This window comes from Vollenhovia emeryi, unplaced genomic scaffold, assembly GCF_000949405.1.
Source record: "Vollenhovia emeryi isolate VEMERY1.0 unplaced genomic scaffold, V.emery_V1.0 DF939170.1, whole genome shotgun sequence".
NCBI classification, from domain to species: Eukaryota; Metazoa; Arthropoda; class Insecta; order Hymenoptera; family Formicidae; genus Vollenhovia; species Vollenhovia emeryi.
The window spans coordinates 544,522-564,575 of NW_011967196.1; the positions used below are offsets into that span (position 1 = coordinate 544,522).

General features: G+C 34.9%; 2 protein-coding genes across 2 annotated transcripts; both read right to left on the bottom strand.

Moving 5' to 3' along the window:
• Window positions 1-282: 282 nt before the first annotated feature.
• On the bottom strand, window positions 283-4,762 carry LOC105563859 (zinc finger protein 26-like). The gene is made up of 5 exons (XM_012015810.1): window positions 4,491-4,762; window positions 4,265-4,416; window positions 3,817-3,938; window positions 2,153-2,898; window positions 283-1,570 (listed from the first exon to the last, which is right to left on the bottom strand). Exons 1-5 carry the CDS (start codon window positions 4,583-4,585, stop codon window positions 1,183-1,185), a joined length of 1,503 nt encoding a protein of 500 aa, XP_011871200.1. The 5' UTR covers window positions 4,586-4,762; the 3' UTR covers window positions 283-1,182.
• A 10,738-nt stretch (window positions 4,763-15,500) lies between these two features.
• LOC105563861 (vacuolar protein sorting-associated protein 51 homolog) lies at window positions 15,501-20,036 on the bottom strand. The gene is made up of 11 exons (XM_012015813.1): window positions 19,956-20,036; window positions 19,560-19,697; window positions 19,091-19,225; window positions 18,807-19,028; window positions 18,107-18,699; window positions 17,713-17,926; window positions 17,367-17,591; window positions 16,886-17,220; window positions 16,497-16,674; window positions 15,813-15,925; window positions 15,501-15,740 (listed from the first exon to the last, which is right to left on the bottom strand). The coding sequence occupies exons 2-11, from the start codon at window positions 19,638-19,640 to the stop codon at window positions 15,632-15,634; spliced, it is 2,205 nt and encodes a 734-aa protein (XP_011871203.1). The 5' UTR covers window positions 19,641-19,697; window positions 19,956-20,036; the 3' UTR covers window positions 15,501-15,631.
• Between the last annotated feature and the right edge of the window lie 18 nt (window positions 20,037-20,054).

Sequence of the window (20,054 nt, forward strand, 5' to 3'; positions counted from 1 at the left end):
ATTATTATCCTGTCTCCTCTCTTTATTTCGAAAACTCAGGTAGCCAAAATTCCTTCCTCTCGTTCCTAAAAAAAAAAAAAAGAAAAAGAATCGTCGGAAGAAGCTTGACAAACTGCAACATAAATATTGAACTATTCTTCAAAAAGCTGGCATCTGTAGAGAAACAAGTGAAAACGTATAACACACAAGAAACTAACAAGACTTTACTTAACAGCGAGTATCGAAAATTCCTGCTCGGTAATGTTTCCAACAATTGCGTTCGGAAATGTCAACAAGCACAAATGCAGTAATATAATATTTATTTCTTGCATAGAATAATACAGACATACACTATGTATGCTCTTAAGTTTTGTTTTATATAGATTGTACACAATATGCACACATTAAAAAAAACCGATGTAACTATTAAAAGTTGTAAATAAAAATGTAATATTCACCTAACACGTAAACTTCATATTTACAAGCGTATGTACTTTCCTGTTTCTAGTGGTGTAATTAAACTGTATTTCAAACTTATTATTAGCATAGAACCTAGCATAGTTCTATGTGAGGGAGCTGAGGGTATTCCTTTCAAGATTTACCGAGCATATAATCGATATAAAATAAAATTCATGAAAACTTTTTCACAAGTGATAATCAAACTTGGACCATATACTACTGGACCGCGCTACTACTATCCCCCACCACCTTGTCCTATTGCTTTGGCTGTTGCCGAGCTGTTACGGGAAGAGGATAGAATCTGATAGTCTTTTGCAATGCAACGGACATGCCTGATCCCATTGTGGTGCGCCCTACAACTCGATAACACCCACACCACCATAAATGCGCGGTATGGTAGTACATGGACCAAGTAATTATATTCTAATTCTAAAATAAGCGATGTTAATTAACAATAAATCAAAGTTTTTTTGTCATAAAAAAATTATACGCAAATACATAATAATTTGATTTAAAATGAAAGAGTCCCACTTGCATTTTGTTATTGGATTTAATGTTTGACAAGCAGAAACATGTGTGTAAATCTCAATAACATTTTGATTACTAAAATTCAACGTGTCACACGTACCATAAATGACGTAACAAATTGACACTAATTTTGTAACTATTATATTTCACATGAGAGTCTTTTGAAGATTGCGTTTACGAAAAATACCTATAATAAAGCGTCAAAGTAAAATCCTGTTACTGCGACGGCTGTGCAGGATGCGTCTTTAGGTGTATGTTCAAAGTAGTTTTATTGATGAAGGCTTTCGAGCAAACTGGACAGGGATGCGCGCGCGACAAGTGATGCTTCAGATGCTCGCTGAATGCCGCGTTGCTCTTGAAAAGCTTCTTACATATGTTACATTTGAGATCTTCCTCGGGTTCGTCCAGATGAGTCCTTGTGTGCGAGTCGACCTCAGCAACATTGTCAAACTGTTTAGAGCACACACGACAACTGAACTTCACCGCTTGAAGAAAGCCCATTTGACTCCCGGTTAAAGGATTCGGTACAGGTATTATGTTGTTGGGCTCACTTGTGATGTTACACGTAAAGCTGTCTTTCTTTCCATGAGAACTTATATGATTCCTGTAACATATTAGAATTACACAAAAATACATAGAGAGAAATACACGTGTAATACATTAATCTTCCATAAGACAAAATCTCAATTGTTTACAATACACCATTATTAAACGATTAACCATTTATGCTATGCGTTTGTAACTTTTTGTATGCTTATAATTGTGCTTTATAAACATAACATTTACAAAATTAAGTTTCTAATTGACCATAACTGGCGATGTGTTTTAAACACAGAAAATTTATTGCGAAAAATATTACCCCAGCCAGGGTTTAAACCTAGACCTCCCTACACTCTAGGCGGGCGTCTCACCAATTCGACCACCGAGGCACATGATATTTGTCGCAATAACAGTATAGATGTTGTCCACGCGTGTATTTTCGACCTTTGTGAACTGCGCACCGATACGAATTGTCGGTTGTACACAGCACTATTTTTCGCAATAAATTTTCTGTGTTTAAAACACATCGCTAGTTATGGTCGATTAGAAGTTTAATCATTGTTAGTCACGTACTGGCGTCAAATAATTTGAAGTTTACAAAATTGTCTCAAAGAAGAATATTCTTTCCATGAAAACGTAAACTCACCTGTAAGCTTGGTCGTTTGTGAAACTAATATTGCAATTCATGCATACATAATCATATTGTTGAGGGACTATTGCAGCCACGGAAGGTGTCGAGACCTGAAGGAAGTTTTGTATACCAATTTTAGGATGTTCTAGCAGGCAGTGCTGCTTAACGCCCTCTTTCGCATCGAATATCTTAAAACACTGATGACACTTGTATGGATACAGCGGGTCGGTGCTAACGTGCAATTTTACATGCTTGTCAAACGCCACTTGTTTGCTACATTCCGTTAGACAGATATCGCACATAAAATGCTTTCTGATGTGCGTGTATAACAATTGCGGGGTAGAAAAAGTCTTGGGACATTTGCTGCACGAGTAGCTCTTGGTTTCCTCCGTCTTGGGAAAGTAGTACTTATCACACAACTCGCATTGAAACGCTAGCTTCGATTGGTATATACATTTTTTCAGCTTGCAGCTACCCTTGGCGCAGGACTGCCTAATGTTCAGTGGCCGAAGTTTCTTTCCCGCACCGCTCTCGCTCCTTAGATCCCTCGTGTCGTTACTGAGCGTTATCGGGGGCGGTATCTTTTTACACTTCGGCGCTGGTTTACTTCGTATTTTATCAATCTGTATTATCAAACGATACGTCTTCAGGCTCCCCAAATTATCTTGCGTTATGGATGTCGATATGGCGGAACCGTTTATAGCTATTACATGATCCATCGACGTGTCTGTTTTACTTTCCGACTTAAGCAAGTCCTCAGTCTGCAATGTAACGTAGAAACATGAATGCAAATGTACCGATGATTAACGTTACGTAAATATACAACGCTGTCGCCAAGGGAAAGATATGCAGTAAAAAAATAAAACATCAGTGTTTTCTTGACCATATCTGGCAATTTTAATACAGAAAATTTATTGTGAAAAACTACCTCAGCCAGGGTTTGAACCTGGACAACCCTACACTCTAGGCGGACGTCTCACCCTGGCTGAGGTAATATTTTTTGCAATAAATTTTCTGTATTATTAAAATTACCAGATATGGTCACAGTGCCGGATATCCGGCAAATATCCGGTATCCGGCCTATCCAGCCCTTTTATTATCCATCCGGATAGCCGGATTTCATTAATATCCGGCTAAGTTTTTATAAAAATTAGACAGGTTGCATCTTTGATATAGGAAATTCAAATCCTCTAGGAACAAATAAACTAATCATTTGTTATTAGATTAGTTCTCTAATGTATGTACGATCTTTTTTGCAAAGGTTTATTTTCAACAATACTTCATCAGTAATGCAAATTCTGTTAACTAAATTTATAATTTTCAGAACGCTATTCGACACAACTGTCTATAATTTTTAATTAAAAGAACTTATTGCGAAAAATATTGTCTCAGCCAGGATCATCTTGGCTGCAGTAATACTTCCCAATAATACGGAACATTTCACTTTAACATTAATAATTATTCCTTTTTTTCAATAAAAGAACTCGAAATGATACTCAATTTTTAAATGACATACATAAAGTGTCAAGCTATTATGTAACATGAGCACAACACATAAAAATGTTACGAAAATAATAACGTATCTGTTTTACGTTAATTTTACATTGGAATAATCGAATTCTGGTAGCACGAGAAAATTTTAACATTTCAACACACGATTTTTTACTGCGTAGGCTTACATTATCCTGCATGGATGGGCTCTGCGGTGGCGTCACCAAAGCATGTGAATGCTCATCCAACTTCCTCTGTTTCGATGGCGTCGTTTGCAACGTGTTCTTCGCTTGTTGCTTTCTCGGTGACTCTGCATAGATATACATACATTGTACATTATTACAAGATCGTACGATAAATTATAAAACTCTTATCATCAGAATAAAGAGACATAGCTTTGGAACAATCTATACATGTTTAGAAACACCTCCATTGTTGAATTAAATAAAAAGAATCAAGTCAAATTAAATTAAATCGTTACTCGGAGAACCAGCAAAGAAAAATTGACACTGCGACAAATGAATTTGCAGGTAGATTCATAGATGCGTTCGTTCCGCGAACAGATTGTCGAACAACAACCATTCAACGTCCAGACAATCGTCGACGGAGAGACGAACGTTGGCTGGGCTCACGCACCTCTTGTTGTACCGAACAGAGTAGGAACGGCGGTGTACTTGAGGTCTCCGGACGTGGAGAAGTGGACTCTCTCAAAGTGGAGCTCGCAGAGGTGCAGCGGTTCCTTATGGCCGGGCAACAGGTCGCAGTTGCGGAGCCATTGATCCTTTTTCCTAATAATCGACATAGAGGACTTTAGTGGTGCGCCAATCGCGCCCAAATCCTTACGGCAAGAGCGGTCACTCACAGATCGTCGTCTGGGAAGGGGAAGAACGCGATCGGGTTGCCGTCTATTCGCGCGCTTGGAACGGAGAGACAGCCGCTGGCCGCACAAGTTATCATCGTACCACGGCGAGGATCCTCGCAGATGTTACCTCGTCACCTGCGGGACATTATATACAAACACCGTTCATAACCTCGAAGTCGCGGCTATCGACGCGCGAGAAACGTGGCTCACAAACGACGCAGAGGGTAAGCCGCGCGCATGGAGAATACATTCCCCATGGAGGACGCACTCCCATATTTTTGCGCCGCCATATTGCGACGAATCAGCCTTGTCCAATAGGCGAACAGTTCGGCGCCACCGTCGCCTTATAGCGTTTTCGACTGGACCAGGGCCCGATTCTTGAATTTATTCGAAGAAGAAACGTATACGAAAATTCTGCTCTGACAGAAAAGTTGAAAGTCGATTGGTTAAAAGCCACGCGATTAACCAATCAACTTACGACTTTTCTGTAAGAGCAGAATTTTCGCATACGTTTCTGCTTTGAACAAATTCAAGAATCGAGCCCCAGGCCCATGGATGTAGGAATACCGGGATGGTGCATATGAGAGGGGTAGTGAAGCCGGAGACGTGGGACGAAAATTGCCAACCAAGATGGCGGCAATGGGTGACCAACTCAGCAAGATAGTATTTATAACCTCATCGCGGGATCTTCTAGGTTAGAAGACGTGCTATACACTCCACGTACGTGGCCGTGTCGGCTCAGTATCTGTGAGCCGGGAGTCAATAACCAGAGAAGAAGAAGATACACTCCACGTCCCAAACCACGAAACCCACGGAACTACACGGAACTACTTCGAATCGCCATTTTAAATTGCCAACCAAGATGGCTGCCGACCAATTTTCCCCTCACTTCTCAGGCTTCACCCCCCTCGCCCAAGATAGTACCTTACGGCTTAAGGCTGAGTTATGATGGCCGTAACTGTTAACTTATGCCAGAACCGGTAAAGTTCGATACTGGGATTTCAATGCTTTCGTTCAAAAACCCATTATGAACGAAAGCATTGAAATCCCAGTATCGAACTTTACCGGTTCTGGCATAAGTTAACAGTTACGGCCATCATAACTCAGCCTTAACACTCCCTCCTCCCTCCAGGTATTCTTACCTACCCTCCAGGCCTAACAGCACAGATGACGGAAAGTCGACTTTCAGTCGACTTTTATAAATCGACTGAAAGTCGACTGTTAAAACTGACGGAAAGTCGACTTTCCGATTAAAAGTCGACGTAAAGTCGACTAAAAGTCGATTAAAAGTCAATTAAAAGTCGACGAAAAGTCGGTGTTTCTGCGGTCATTCGTCAACTTTTGTCGTCATAAAGTCGACTTTCGTCCTAAAAAAAGTCAACTTTTCGCCAAGTCATATTTCGGAATAGTCGACTTTAAGTCAACTTTCCGTCGACTTTTTGCTGTTAAGGTTGTTTGCGGGCTGAAGGCAGTGGGTGGGCTAAAATGGTTTTTATTATTTTCAATACTTGTTTATTAGACCAACTAATATTTAGACTAACTAATATTAGACTAACTAAAATTAGACTAACTAATAAACAGATATTAAAAATAATGAAAACTATTTTTACTTACTGCATGCTTTAAGCTTGCAAATAAGTTTCTTTCGAAACTACGAAAGTAAACATTTTCTTTTCGGTTTCACAATATATATCCAATTTATATTTGGGATTAATTGTATTAGTCATATTATTAATTAAATTTATTCTCTTATATTTCTTTCGTAGTTTCGAAAGAAACTTATTTGCAAGCTAAAAGCAATTATTTTCAATACCTGTTTATTAGTTAGTCAAATATTAGTCTAAATATTAGTTAGTCTATAAACAAGTATTGAAAATAATGAAAACCATTTTTAGCCCACCCACTGCCTTCAGCCCGCAAACAAGTTTCTCTCGAAACTACGAAAGTAAACATTTTCTTCTCGGCCTCACAATATATGTCCAATTTATATTTGGGATTAATTGTATTAGACATATTATTAATTAAATTTATTCTCTTACATTAAACACAAGAAACGAATTCAGCTGATGCATTACGGAACCTACGCAAGTTAGTTACAGGTGGTACCAACTTTGTAAGTAGAAATATAGCTAATTCGGAACGCACCCTTGACTTTGAAGATTTCAGATTGCGCTAATTCATAAAAAAATTTTAAGCGTCTTTTTGAGCCTATAATAATCACTTTTGTGATATTTGTGTAGGTAACTAATGTACATACATATTTCTTATAGTTTATATGTCGCATAAAATTACTTTTTACATTAAACATCTCACATCTTTATTGATATAATAAAATAAAAATGTAAACGTAAATATATAACACACATATAAAAACAAACATATAGTATACACATATGTACAAGTTATACATGTACATCATATATGTATATGTGTAAATTAAGTTTTATAATAGTATACATTGCATCTTATATAATATACTAATTTAATATTAATACACTGTATATAAATCTAACTTCTTATAGATTACATAAATTTAGTGCTGTTGTTATTATATACAATATTACAAAAGTTGTAAAAAAGAGTACAGGAAACAGTTTTATTAAAAATGTGATGTATAACATTTTGAAAATAATATGACAAAATTACGAAACGATAGTATCCAAAGTTCTCCTGTTGCTTCTTCGATCATAAATAAAAGTTGACACGCGTCCCGACCCGTTGATAAGCACTTGAGCAGCAGGAGATACGGTAATGTCTCGTATAGCCTAATCACTCCTGCGGCACTAGTACTTAGGAACAGGACAGGACTTAATTGTTCTTTTCCCATCGAAGCTTCAAAGATCATATACTCTGCAAAAACAAAATATACGGCATAACGTAAAATATAATAAAACGGAAAACAGGAAAAAAGTCTAGTTGAAATTAAAGTTTTATAATTTCTGTAAACAAAATATATACGCGCGTCATAAAAAAAACGTACAATAACAATAAATAAAAATAAATTGTAGCGATCTGTACTTAATAAAGAATAGGGTAAATTTCGAACTACCTTTTCTATGAAATCTGTTAACAAGAGAGTCTTTCAACAGATTCTGCAACGTACATTGTTATATGTATATAAAATGTTTGGACATTACATTTACCATAACTGTTCATGCGATAATGACGGGGGAAAACTTTGTAGGTTTATTTTATGAAATAATAAAAAAACAAGGGAACATGTCACACATGCAATGTTCATGAATTACTGAGTTCCTCCGCCAATTATCTAATCTTACCGGGTATTACCGGCAATATGGACTTATTAGGATTAATTAAGATTCTCTCTTTCTCTCTCTCTCTCTCTCTCTCTCTCTCTCTCTCTCCCCTCGTTTCTCTGGTTCCGTTTTTTCTTCGTTTCTCTCTCCCATTTGACTTCCTTTTATTATATATGCGCGCATATCTCTAAAAGAAATAAAACGAGAAGAGCAAGAGAAATAGGAAAACAGAAAGAAAAATTATTGCTTTTTCTTATGTATAAACTAAAGACTATAAAACTATATAAAGTTATAATTTCTATTACAAATTGCATATAAATGTTGTAATAATATTGTAGTAAATAATATTTTTCGGAGAAGAATTATATAAATAATTGTAATAGGTACTTAAAATTAAATTGAAAGTTTGGTCTCTCACCAAATCTTTGCCGGGGAGAAGCCTGCGAAATTATTCAAAACAATCAACAGCTGGACACCCAGTAGACAGTGATGATGCAATGGCAGACGTACTCTATTAAAACAACCTCGAGAAATCATTAAAGTCGCCCACTGTATTCTCCCTTCTCTGCCAATAGTATTCCTTCTTTTTTTTCACCCTCATTCTCTCGGAGTACTAGAATATATTTCAATTTTCATGTTAATTAATTCTGTTACCTTTATATTATTAAAAATAATATAATAAACATACTAATTAGTTTTACAGTAATGCATCAAACAGTACATAATAAAAGTAATAACAATAATACATGTATCTTGTATGTATATTTAATTATATGTGTGCGTGTACGTTTTAAAAATATTACATATATTTTTCAGCTGTTTGTAAATGCCCGGATATCTTCTTACAATGTGGAAAAGTGAAATTAAGTCAAAGCTTATATTATTACAAAGATGAAAGAGCAAAGAAGTGAGGGTACAATTGAATCTTTGATTTCGCTGCGTTTCGTGTTTGGCGAGCGTGTTTCTCTTTTTATCAAACGTCCTATTCATCATTCATAGCCTAGTTAGAAATCACTCGGGTATCAAGATTGCATAAGATGCAATAATGTGAAAATATATAAATTAAGAAATAATCGAGCTTAGTATAATGAAAAATGAGTGATGAAAAATAAATAAATAAATAAAAAATAATTAACGATAACATGAAAAAATTTCATCTGTTGAAATTGAACATGAAAAATGTGATATAATTCATAAGTTTTGCATGTGCGCGCGATACAGACAAAAAATTTTTCGAATAAAGTTCTAAATATAATAGAATATATTTTATATGTATTTATATGTATGCAAGTCACATGTATATATTCTGAGTGAAACTTTTTATTCTTTTGAAACACATAGGCAAGTGAAGATGATGAAAATGTTAATAAAGCAATGCATGATGTGTTGCTTATTACTTTTTAACATCGTTCGGATTAAACTTTAATCTTCGTTAAAGAGGATTGGAGAAACTGCCATTGCAGATTCAGCTGCAACATCTACCTTATACACACCAATGTACATACAGATTAGCATAATATATCGTTCAGCTTCAATACAAAAAAGACAGAATTGAAAACATCAAACAGAAAGAATATTTAAAGACGCCAAATTAAAATTTTCATACTTTCACTGATTGTGAGATTTTATTTTATCTCATTTAATTTTATTTAATCCAGTTTAGTGGCAGTGTATAACTCTAATATTTAAAGAAAATAATATAACATTTTATGTTTTTGTATTCATTTTTCATGTTTTTTTCGTAATCTTTTTATTCAATAAAGGCCTTCAATTTACTTAAATTTTTTCAGTAATAACGGCACACCCTGTAGACAGAACAGCTGACTTTTTTGGTGTTTGCGGTTGCAATGATACGGAAAGCCAAGAGAAAAAAAAAGAACAGATTCGTCGTGGGATAAAGCAAGAATGAGCCAAAGGGTAGGAGTTGTCAATTAACGTTAATTTCTGCTAATGTCGATGGCTCCTCTGATGTTCGTCAAGCGCTGCACCTTCCCCCTCTTTTAATTTGGAAATAACTCGTTTCTACGAGAACATACGTAACTGATGTTTAAACACACTTATTGTTAGCAGATAACAGAGACATAAAAAAGGATAAAAAAATTATACAGAATATAATAATGCTAAAAGAGAAAAGAAAAAATAGCAATTCCGGCGTTGTCTCTAATTAACAAGTTGATTAATTATTCACATGTCAGTTTTAATTCGTGAAGTCTCCTAATTAAACTCTTCCAATTTTTTCATTAATTTCTGCAGACTATAAAATTTGAATAAATACTGTTATATTTGTAAATTGCTAAAACGTTTATTCTTTAAAAAGTAATGCCGCTACATGATCAGATTAATTGTATTATCCATCTTCATAAATGTTACAGTAACTACAAAATTTTGAACGTTAATTTTTTACAACTCAATTGCTTTTAAAAATTAGAAAGAGACTGACAATAAAAGTATGTATGACTCAACATTAGTGAGACAATTTTGTTTTGTTTATTAGCGGCCTCTTCTCAAGTTGCGTTCTCACAGAATATATTATTGGTATATCAACCCTAGTCGTATCTTTCCTTTCTTATGTCTCATACACTATACTATCATGTGTGCGAGGTGAAGAAGTCATCGTGATAAAGTGAAGGCTCATGAAGAGAGCAAAGCGCATTATATTTTCAGAATAAAATATATATCTTCTAATATCAATGCGCTTTATTTAAATTTGACGATTAACAAGAAGAAAAGAAATATAACTGTCTAAAATGTTGTCAAGTAATCATTAATTTTTTAACGCTTGTATTGATTCGACAGTAATAAATTAATTAAGAAGAAATAAAAGACTGATTGGAAAAATCAAAAACGATGAAAAATTAATCAGGAGCAAGAAGAGGATCTTAGATTGAAATTTATTCAAAGAGAGAGAGTGCTTCAAGGAAATAAAATTAACAGTAATAATAACTACAAACAAATATAAGTAATAGTAAAAAGGAAGAAATCTCATATAGTTTTTAAGGATATTAATCGAAAGTCTCCTGAAGACAATTAGTGCCTCACATTCAAGCAAGAATTCATAATTGTTCCATACATTAAGTATTGTTGCCTTCTGTCGGCACAGGAAATCGTAAGTAACCTTTAATCCTTTACCGTGTTGAGCGCGTATGCAATTAATTTTCGCGTAACTAGAATGTTTTTTACTGATTCAGAGATTCGATATGCAAATTTCTCATCTATGCTATACGTTTATCTATTATATTCAATAATCTCCAATTATATAATAAACCTTCTATAGATCTTTTCATTACTTCTGTATTATTTACACATATAGATATTATGTATTCTATATTTCCTGCGATAATTTAATCTTATAGATACGCAAGTAGATTTACAGATTCCTCCTCATATGAATGAACTGATAGTTACAAAAATGTGGATAGTAAATATTGTAATACGTAATATGTATATATGCGTGTAACACAAACAAATGCAATTTTATCAAAAATTAAAATATATATATATATATTGATATGACATAACACAGTTATCACTTTTTGCAGATTAATCTCGACGTAAAGTGGAAAGATATTAGAACGCGAGAGAGCGAAATTTGGAAAATTTAATCAAGGAATACGAGTGGAGATAAAAGGACTTTACGACGTCGCGTAGAAACGATTAAATTCTGTACGAGAGTACCAATTCTTTTCGCGAAGACCAACGAGACTCTCTCGCCTTTTATAAAAAACGACAAAACGCGTAGCCAACTTCCTCACGTACGTACATTCGTCACTCCGTTCGTTCACTAAATGTGCTGAATCGCAGCTTTATTCTCGCGCGCGTTTTACGGGTTCCACGCGAACGAAATAAAAAAACGGGGGGGGGGGAAACTTCACTGACGAAGCACGCAGTGACTGAGCGGCTGTGCACGCTTGATTAGCTTGATATAGTGGTGCGCGCACGCATACGGCACAAACCCGCCGCAACACGCACGACGCGACGACGCGACGACGACTGAGCGCTAAGTGCCGTTGATTGGCTTGATATAGTAGGGCGCGCGAGCGCGCGGCGCAATTGGCTCCGCTGTGCGCGCGGGAAATGATTGGTCAATTTAATCTTAGAATGCGCGCCGCATTAAGCATTCAAACGGCGTTCAGTGCCTATTAACCAACTGCTCGGTGACGAGAAAGAAGACGTCCACCGCCACGGTTGTTTTCTGGCACAACGTTTTCCTCCTCTCCTTTTCCGTCGCCCTTTCGACTAATTAGCCCGCGGAATCTCTCCCCGCCCGGCGGCAAAAATCACAAATTTCTGGTACTCAAAGAGTAGCGAGAAACACCTCCCTCTCCTTCTTATCTGTCTTCTCTCCCCCCCCTCCCCTTGTTTCTCGTGATACATTTCTACAAATACGATAAAATTGTCCAGTTGAACGGAAACGAACGAGGAACGTGGAATTAAAAATAACGGGGAGCGAAAGTATCGGAGCGATGTAAAAGGATAAAAGAGTTTTAGTTTTCACAAATGTTGATTTGACTCGCAAATGTTGTATCTTAAATTTATATATAAAATATCGTTAATTCCTTTTGCAATTCAATTTAATTTTGCGCAAAAGACTGTATTAAAATTGTATACGTTTTAATTTCCTTTTTAGGTTCACAAACGTTCTGTTTTTTTTTTTCTTTTACGCTAAGTTACGCCACTGTCTTTTCCCCTACTTCCGTGGCTTCATCGTCGGTCACTCCGTGCCGCCATTTTTTTTCTCTCCCACTCGTTCTGAGTCAATTTACCAATTGAAATCAGTGTCGGTCGCGGCACTGAATAGTCCGCCAACCGACAGCGAATGATCTTGTCCCTCCTTTCCCCTTCATCTATCTAGATGGGAGCTGTTATCAAACTATTCACCGGTCCAGTAAGGCCCTCATTCAAATTCCGCGACGAGATTGCGCGTTCTCGTCGCGAATTAAATCCCATACCCCCCCATTGATTGTCGAAAGCGAAGCAGGAGGAAAAGGGCACGAAGCGCTCCAGAATTTAACTCGGAAATTAAGGGAAAAGAAAGAATACGTTGAGAACTAAGGGATTTTAATTCACAAAGTGCGCTTAGTCTTTATTTGTACTCTCGCCGAGAGGATACACACAATTTCGGTATTCTATAAAACGCTCCATTTTTATGCCAGCTTTACGACGACTGCGCCTACTAGCATGTAAAGTAATTGTGCCGAAGTGAGTTTTTTTTTAATCATCACCTACGGCACTACTACTTAGCGTGCAAATAAGCCACTGAATCGAAATGTTATTTTCATACCTTAATTACCTTAAACATCACCGATTCGATCATCGATATATCCACCAAGAAGAATGAAATTCATGTTACTAGAAATTGATATCGTTACATAAATTATATGCTTTAATAGATGCGTACGTTCGCAGCGAATATCAAAAGCCAAATTTATGCATAAAAATTTTTTTTATCACCAGGGTACTTATATTTTAAAAAGATCTTGATGAATGCGATCGACAGACGTGAAAAGGATAGTTAGATTTGCGAACGCACCAACGAGCGTTCTAATGGAGCTTCGCCCATTGTTACGGTCACAAATCGAAATATCCTTATTATTACTATTTCCGTAGAATTGATATTGTTTTTTAAGAATCTGAAACACAAAATTAACGTAAGGTTAGTATATATTTTTAAAGAAAAATGTACATATGTTTCAATTTCATATACATATATCTATATATATTATATAAATATATCTATATATTTCAATGCTCACGCACAACACGCATGCGCAAATGCACGCACAAATTGTTACACGTAATATTCACATACACACACGTGGTAGAAAAAAAACATATGTAAAAGAATAAAATTATATAACGTTGCGAGAAATTGAGATAATTATATCAAAATTTTATCTATAAAAAATCGTGTAACGAAACTTTAATGTACATTGCGCCACTTATGTGTCTTGAAACGCTATAGCAATTTTATGACGACCGCGACTCTCCCATGCGGGTCTATTTTACAGAAGTGAAACGATATTGCTGCACAATGCCGATTACTCGCTCTTTTCCCCTTCGTTTCTTTGTCATCTATCAATCGGACATGTGAATGAAGTAATCGCGTATAGAAAAGGAACCAATTTCGAAGAATCGTCAAAGACAAAGCTGAAAGTCAAATCGTCGACCGTTCTCAAAGTATGACGCCCATATATCTAGAAAGTTTTCAATAGAACCTACTCTCTCAGAGAATTATTTTCTAACATATATGTATTATATAGTATATTATGTTAAATACTTTACGCAGATGATTTGCGAATGGTCTCGCTTATTCCAGTCTTTGATACCAGTGCTTCACACAACTATCAATTCACTTTGACACGTCGTAGGAGTATGATTGGTATCTATATGTAGCAGCAGCCTCAGATGGAATGCCACGAGAAATTGCCAACAAGTTACACATGCACAGGTGTTTCTTAAGATATCACGTGTGCCTGCTACCATATGTTCGTCTGTCCGTCTCCCTATCTTCAATACCATTTTACATTCGAGATGATCTCCCCGCAACGCTTTTCGAGCGAATTTTATTTCACATTCTCTCGATGTCGCAGAGCGACATTCTTTTTTTGCTTCGTATTATTTTCGTACGTCAAATTATTATTATCGCAGCAAATAAAGATTCAGCTCGTCGATTTTCGGCGCTATTTTTTGAGATAATAATTTGTATATAATAGAAAAATATTTAATAGCATTTTCCACGTATCTCGGAATGAAGGGACGTTTCTAATCTCATTTCGATTTGAGTTACTTTGACTTTGAGAAGTTTAGTTTAAACATGAATAAAGTTAAAAGGAAAAAAAAACAGTAGGTTTAAATACTACGTATACATTACTTATTATTAGACTGTCTTCTTTAAGATTAGAATAATATTGAATGCAGATTGAATTCTCGGTTCTTTCTTTTCGATAGAATTCAGAATCAAAGTTTTACGGAGCCTACGGTTTGCCGAAAGCGATTCAGGGGAGCGAGTGTTATTAAATTGGATAGAATGCGGTGCGTGGGCCCAGGCCGGATACTCGCCGAATGAATCTCATCCCAAGAGAGAGGAAGTCCGAATTAAGTCGAGAGCTACTGTCAAGGGGTTACAACCAAGTTCTCTCTTGGTAGCCCATACAAACGATAAACTTATCGCGATCCCATTCGTCTCTTAATTGTTCAATATTCTAATGAATGATGGTAGTTTAAAGATATTACCATCGCTTATTTTACATTCATACGTAGTATTGTACATATATGAATGTTATGTGTTATAACATGCATATATTATGTGAAATATGTTATAATTTGTAATTATAATGTATACATATATGTATGTAAAATGTAAAAAGTACTAATATATGTATATGAAAAATGAAAATTTCTCAAGAGAGAACTTAAAAATATGAAGAAACGAACTCGGCAGAAAAATTTAAAAGTACAGAATGTGATAATAGAAGAATTGAGACTTATTAAAATCGTTTGACCCTGAGCTGCTTACATTGTATATTATTCCTAGTAGCCTTATACTGTGAGTAAGGTGGGAACAAGATCTGAGAAGAAACAGGAATAGCAAATTAGTTTCATAGATAGAAAAAGATGAAAGAAGAGTATAGAGGTTTTTATAGGAGATTATTTTGCATTATTACATTATTATAAAAATCTATTATTATAATAAACGCAACTATATACTTATTTAATCTGTACATAATTTAATCCTAATTTTTTTAACACATTGCTCTTATATATATTATATGATACATATTTAAATATCTTTATCATTATTTCACTTTTTTATAAATTGCATCACATACCATCTACGATATACTTCTATATGCATATACAAGATCATTTGCAATGGCTCATAATTCACCCTCTTTCGCAAATAATGTCGACCACGCTGGGTTCCATCAAAACGGGGTCCAAACATCTATGTACTGCACTGCCCAAAATCTCGTCCAGCAAAAAGTGAACCACGCTGCAAACCGTAATATTAACATAAATATATAAATCAATTATCTTAAATTGCAAATTTAAATTGGTATCTTACTTTTCATCTGACACGAATGGCCACAAATAAAGTTGCAAATAATGTGTATCCACCTGGATTTGTTGTAAGCCATACTTGCTGAAGGTTCGTAATCTTACGCATTCGAGGAAAGTCTATGTACAAGTATTACCAGATAACATTAAAGAAAATTAATAATTATATGATTTTAGAATTTAATATAGTAACTTTTTTACATAACGATAATTCCTTAATGTAATAATATCGTATAATCTTATAGGAATATAATAGTTTTATATTTTTATTCAACTAGATGTGTAAGCATGGCAAAAGCATGAAACATATTGCGTAGTGAACGATGACAGAATTGGAAGGATGAATCAACTTTATAAAGTGAATAATGACCGTGCTATTTTGTCATTGCGACTACTCTGCACCTGAGCGATCATTACACCAGTACATTGCCTGCTAAAAATATTATTCTGCACGAGTTTTTATCGCTTTATACATTAGAAAATAATATAAAAAATAATATAATCATATAAAATATTAAATAAAAAACTGAGAATAATAAGCTAATATGATCTTATTGATAAAATAATAAACAAAAATAAAGAAATAGAAATTGATCTAAATGAATAAAATAAACTTACATTATATTGCATTAAATAAAATATTATTTTATTGCTGTTTCCTTATTAAACTACTCTATTTTACTATTATCACCTTCAAGCTTATTTTGATGATTCCTGTTAGAATAGACGCCTTGTTGAATTGTACAGATGAGAATATTTCGATTCGTTCGGAGAACAATTTGTGAATATTCGTCACTAGGGAGGAATCGATATGGCTAGATGTGTAGGATGACCAATTTGATCTGTAGTGTTGCCTAGATATGCTAACACTGAAATAAATTGATTATATACTCCAAAGCCAGCATTTACCATTACGAGCAAAGAATAATAAATTTCAGAATACAAAGAATTAAATATTATATTTACAGAATCTCTCAAGATTTAATTTTTTTTTTAAATTTTGTATCAAAATTTTTCAAGTAACTTTACATGAAACTATATATGTTAAATAAGAAAAATTAGTCGGGTGAAATTCTTCACCTATGAGTCTTCCTGCTACTATCGCTACTTCTATCGACTTGGCCATCGTTGCTGTTGTATAAAGCGGCAACTTGTGCATCAATATCAGTCACATCTTCGACAACCCTCTTCATGACAGCTCTCACGTTCCTAGGTTCAATAGTATGCAACCAATCCCTGGTCTCCACGGATTTCCTCAGCATTTGGGATACTGTTAATCCCTGAATTCGCACATAATGATTCAACAAATTCTGAGCTGCCTCTTGAAAACGATCACACATTTCTGATCCAGGAGTTATGATATTTTCCGACGATACATAGTGATCGATACTAAAAAGATCGTCAAATTTCGTGAGCTGTAAAACGCAAAAAGAAATATATCACTATATTATTTACCATATACATATATGCTTAGTTATACGTCTTAATTTATATTAGTTTATTTATTGTTACGATGCGTTATAATTAATTAAGACATCTTTTAAATCTTTTCGTCTCTGACCAGATGACGGACGTTGTTCTCCTTATACTCGAGGCACATTTTGCTGAGTAAAAGTAACAAAGTGGGCGGAAATTTTGGTACATCGGATCCATTGCAAAATCCAGCTACTGTAGCTGTGAGATGATGCAGAAAACCGATTACTAATCCTTCTCTCACTTCATCCACACAGAAACTTTGCAAAAATTGTATCTTTATACTATTTGACAAGTTTAATTGTAGAAATGCCTAGAACAATTATTATTAATTTAAATTTTTATCGTTCACATTTATTAGTTAAGAAATTAAAGATAAGGGAGTAAGAAACCTATAAAAAAAAATGAATTAAAAGTTGAACAGAAGTACAAACCGATAAATCTTGTAGAACTCCTTTAACTTTTTCTATGGTAGGCATAATGAGCATAGCTTGAAGTTCCGCCAAGCCTCCATCGCCATCATGCGTGACTTTAGTAGCTAAAGTCTGCCTTACTTTTGCTAAAATTTCACTCAAGTGTTGTTTCAGACTATGTAAATGATTGCGACATTGTTTTCGGCCAGCATTTACAACAAGATCAGTGCCAATTCTGCAAAGTAATCTATCTTAATTAGTTTTACTAGTCTTTTATTTGCAATTACCAATTTTTATACATTATTTACTATGCATTAATTTTGTTACACTATTCTATTTTATTTTGTATTCCGTATTATTTATATATACATTTTATACTCCAAATTACTTAATATGGACGTTTTTCTTCACCTACCTGGCAAAGTCTGTTTCCTTTGACAACATATTCATTTCTTGCAGCTTACGATGAAATTTGTCGAGAGCTCTCACTAAAATTGCTGTATCAGCTACATCCTCCATTCTTTTGCCCATCAAATCAAAATATTTTTTCATATAATCCATGATAAAGTTATTCAAATGATCCACAGCTTTTATTTCAAAATCATCAACTAAATCGTTGTCTTCCAATGACCGATTGATAAATATATCCTTGTAAGAAGTCACAATCAGGCACAAATTATTGAGAAATCCCGAAGAAGCCATGTCTACGAACTCTATAATATCGTTTTCACACATATCTTTCAAAATATCTAATTGTTCTATTAATCTTTCTTCGGCGTACAGCAGAAATTCAATGCATAATGAATCAGCTGGTTCCTTCAATTGTAGCAAAAGATCTATATTTTCGGCTAAAGTCTTAGTAGAGACGTCTCTCTTATGAAATTGTAATCTGAGTTTAGATTTTAATTCTTCCAAAATTTCCTCGCAATCTTTTTGGATGCCTTGGAAGGATGGCATGTTGCTGTATTGATTTAAAGCTTCTTGTGCACGGACGTAATCTTTAACTGCCTGAAAAGCAATCATTCATAATATCAAAACTAAAATTTAACATAAATTTTGTGAATGCTATGGTATATATTATACATTCATGTATAAAAAAAACAGTGTATATGTACTTCTGCATATTTTTCTTCGTTTATTTTATCCTTAAGATTGCTAGGTAGCTTGAAAAGAAACTGCAATTTCTTCAACAGGCTGTGTACAGAGGACAATTTAGCAATTTGCTGTCTTGTTCCATGTAAAGTTGAAGAGATCTGCTCCGAAAAAGAAGTGATGCTTTCCATATTCGTAGCTAAAAGATCCATACTATCCTCCATCTCCTTGAAATCTGTCTTCATCTAAAATACATTTAAAACATTAGAAATATATCCGATAATCTTTTTCTTGAGAGATGGTTTACCTTGCGTATAGTATCGGTAGCAGATATGAACTTATTATAATTTTCGTATACCAAGGTCTGCATGTCTGAATGTAAAATCTGAGTGTTTTTTATGATCTCCGCTTCGTGATCCATAATCTGCTTTAGCGTGCATTCCTACACATAATAACACAGCATCTTGTTTTATTATATAAAATGAAAGATATAATCCTTCAAACAAGTAGAGCAACAATTTTATCTTGCTGTTAGACGAGTTAAAAACGGAAACACCGCTTTAAATGATCTTTTAATTAGAATCAAAGGGACAATTTGGTTTAATGTATATTGTGGATATTAATAGTTTTCCAAATATATATCAATTCCATTTATTCTTATGAAAATACGTGTAAATATAGTAAAGAGCTTGACAAAGAAACTTGTCGACCGCAAATCGGACAGGCGTGGTCCACACACGATATCTCTTGTTTACAGAACTTGCAAGTTAGCTTACCTTCAACAACTTTTGAAAGTACATGTCAGAGTTGAAGTGTTGCCCATTGATGTCGTAGGGGTTGTTAGTACTCTCTGCCATCTCTTGCCAATATTCGCCTTTAACGAGATAAAGTCTGGTGCCCCTTCAATTTGTTGCCTTCAATAGAAATATCGATAAAATAAGTCAACAGAATCTGGCGAAGTCAAGGAGTCGGAAAATTTGATTTACGCGCAAACTGTCTCAAGTCTATTATTTTAAAAATAAAAATCACACGTTACAAAAGCATACAAGGCTTGCGCACGCACATAATGAAAACCATTTGTCCGGAGATACGTGTAATACGTATAAATATAGTTAATCCATCAAACTCTCTCTCTCTCTTACTGCACTGCATCCAAGGCTATCATAAGTTACCTGTTCTACGTTAGGTGTTTAAATACACCCCCTGTAAGGCTTGACAAAGCCTGGACCTTTAGAACGAAGATTGGACAAGAGGCTCACGATCCCTTCCTA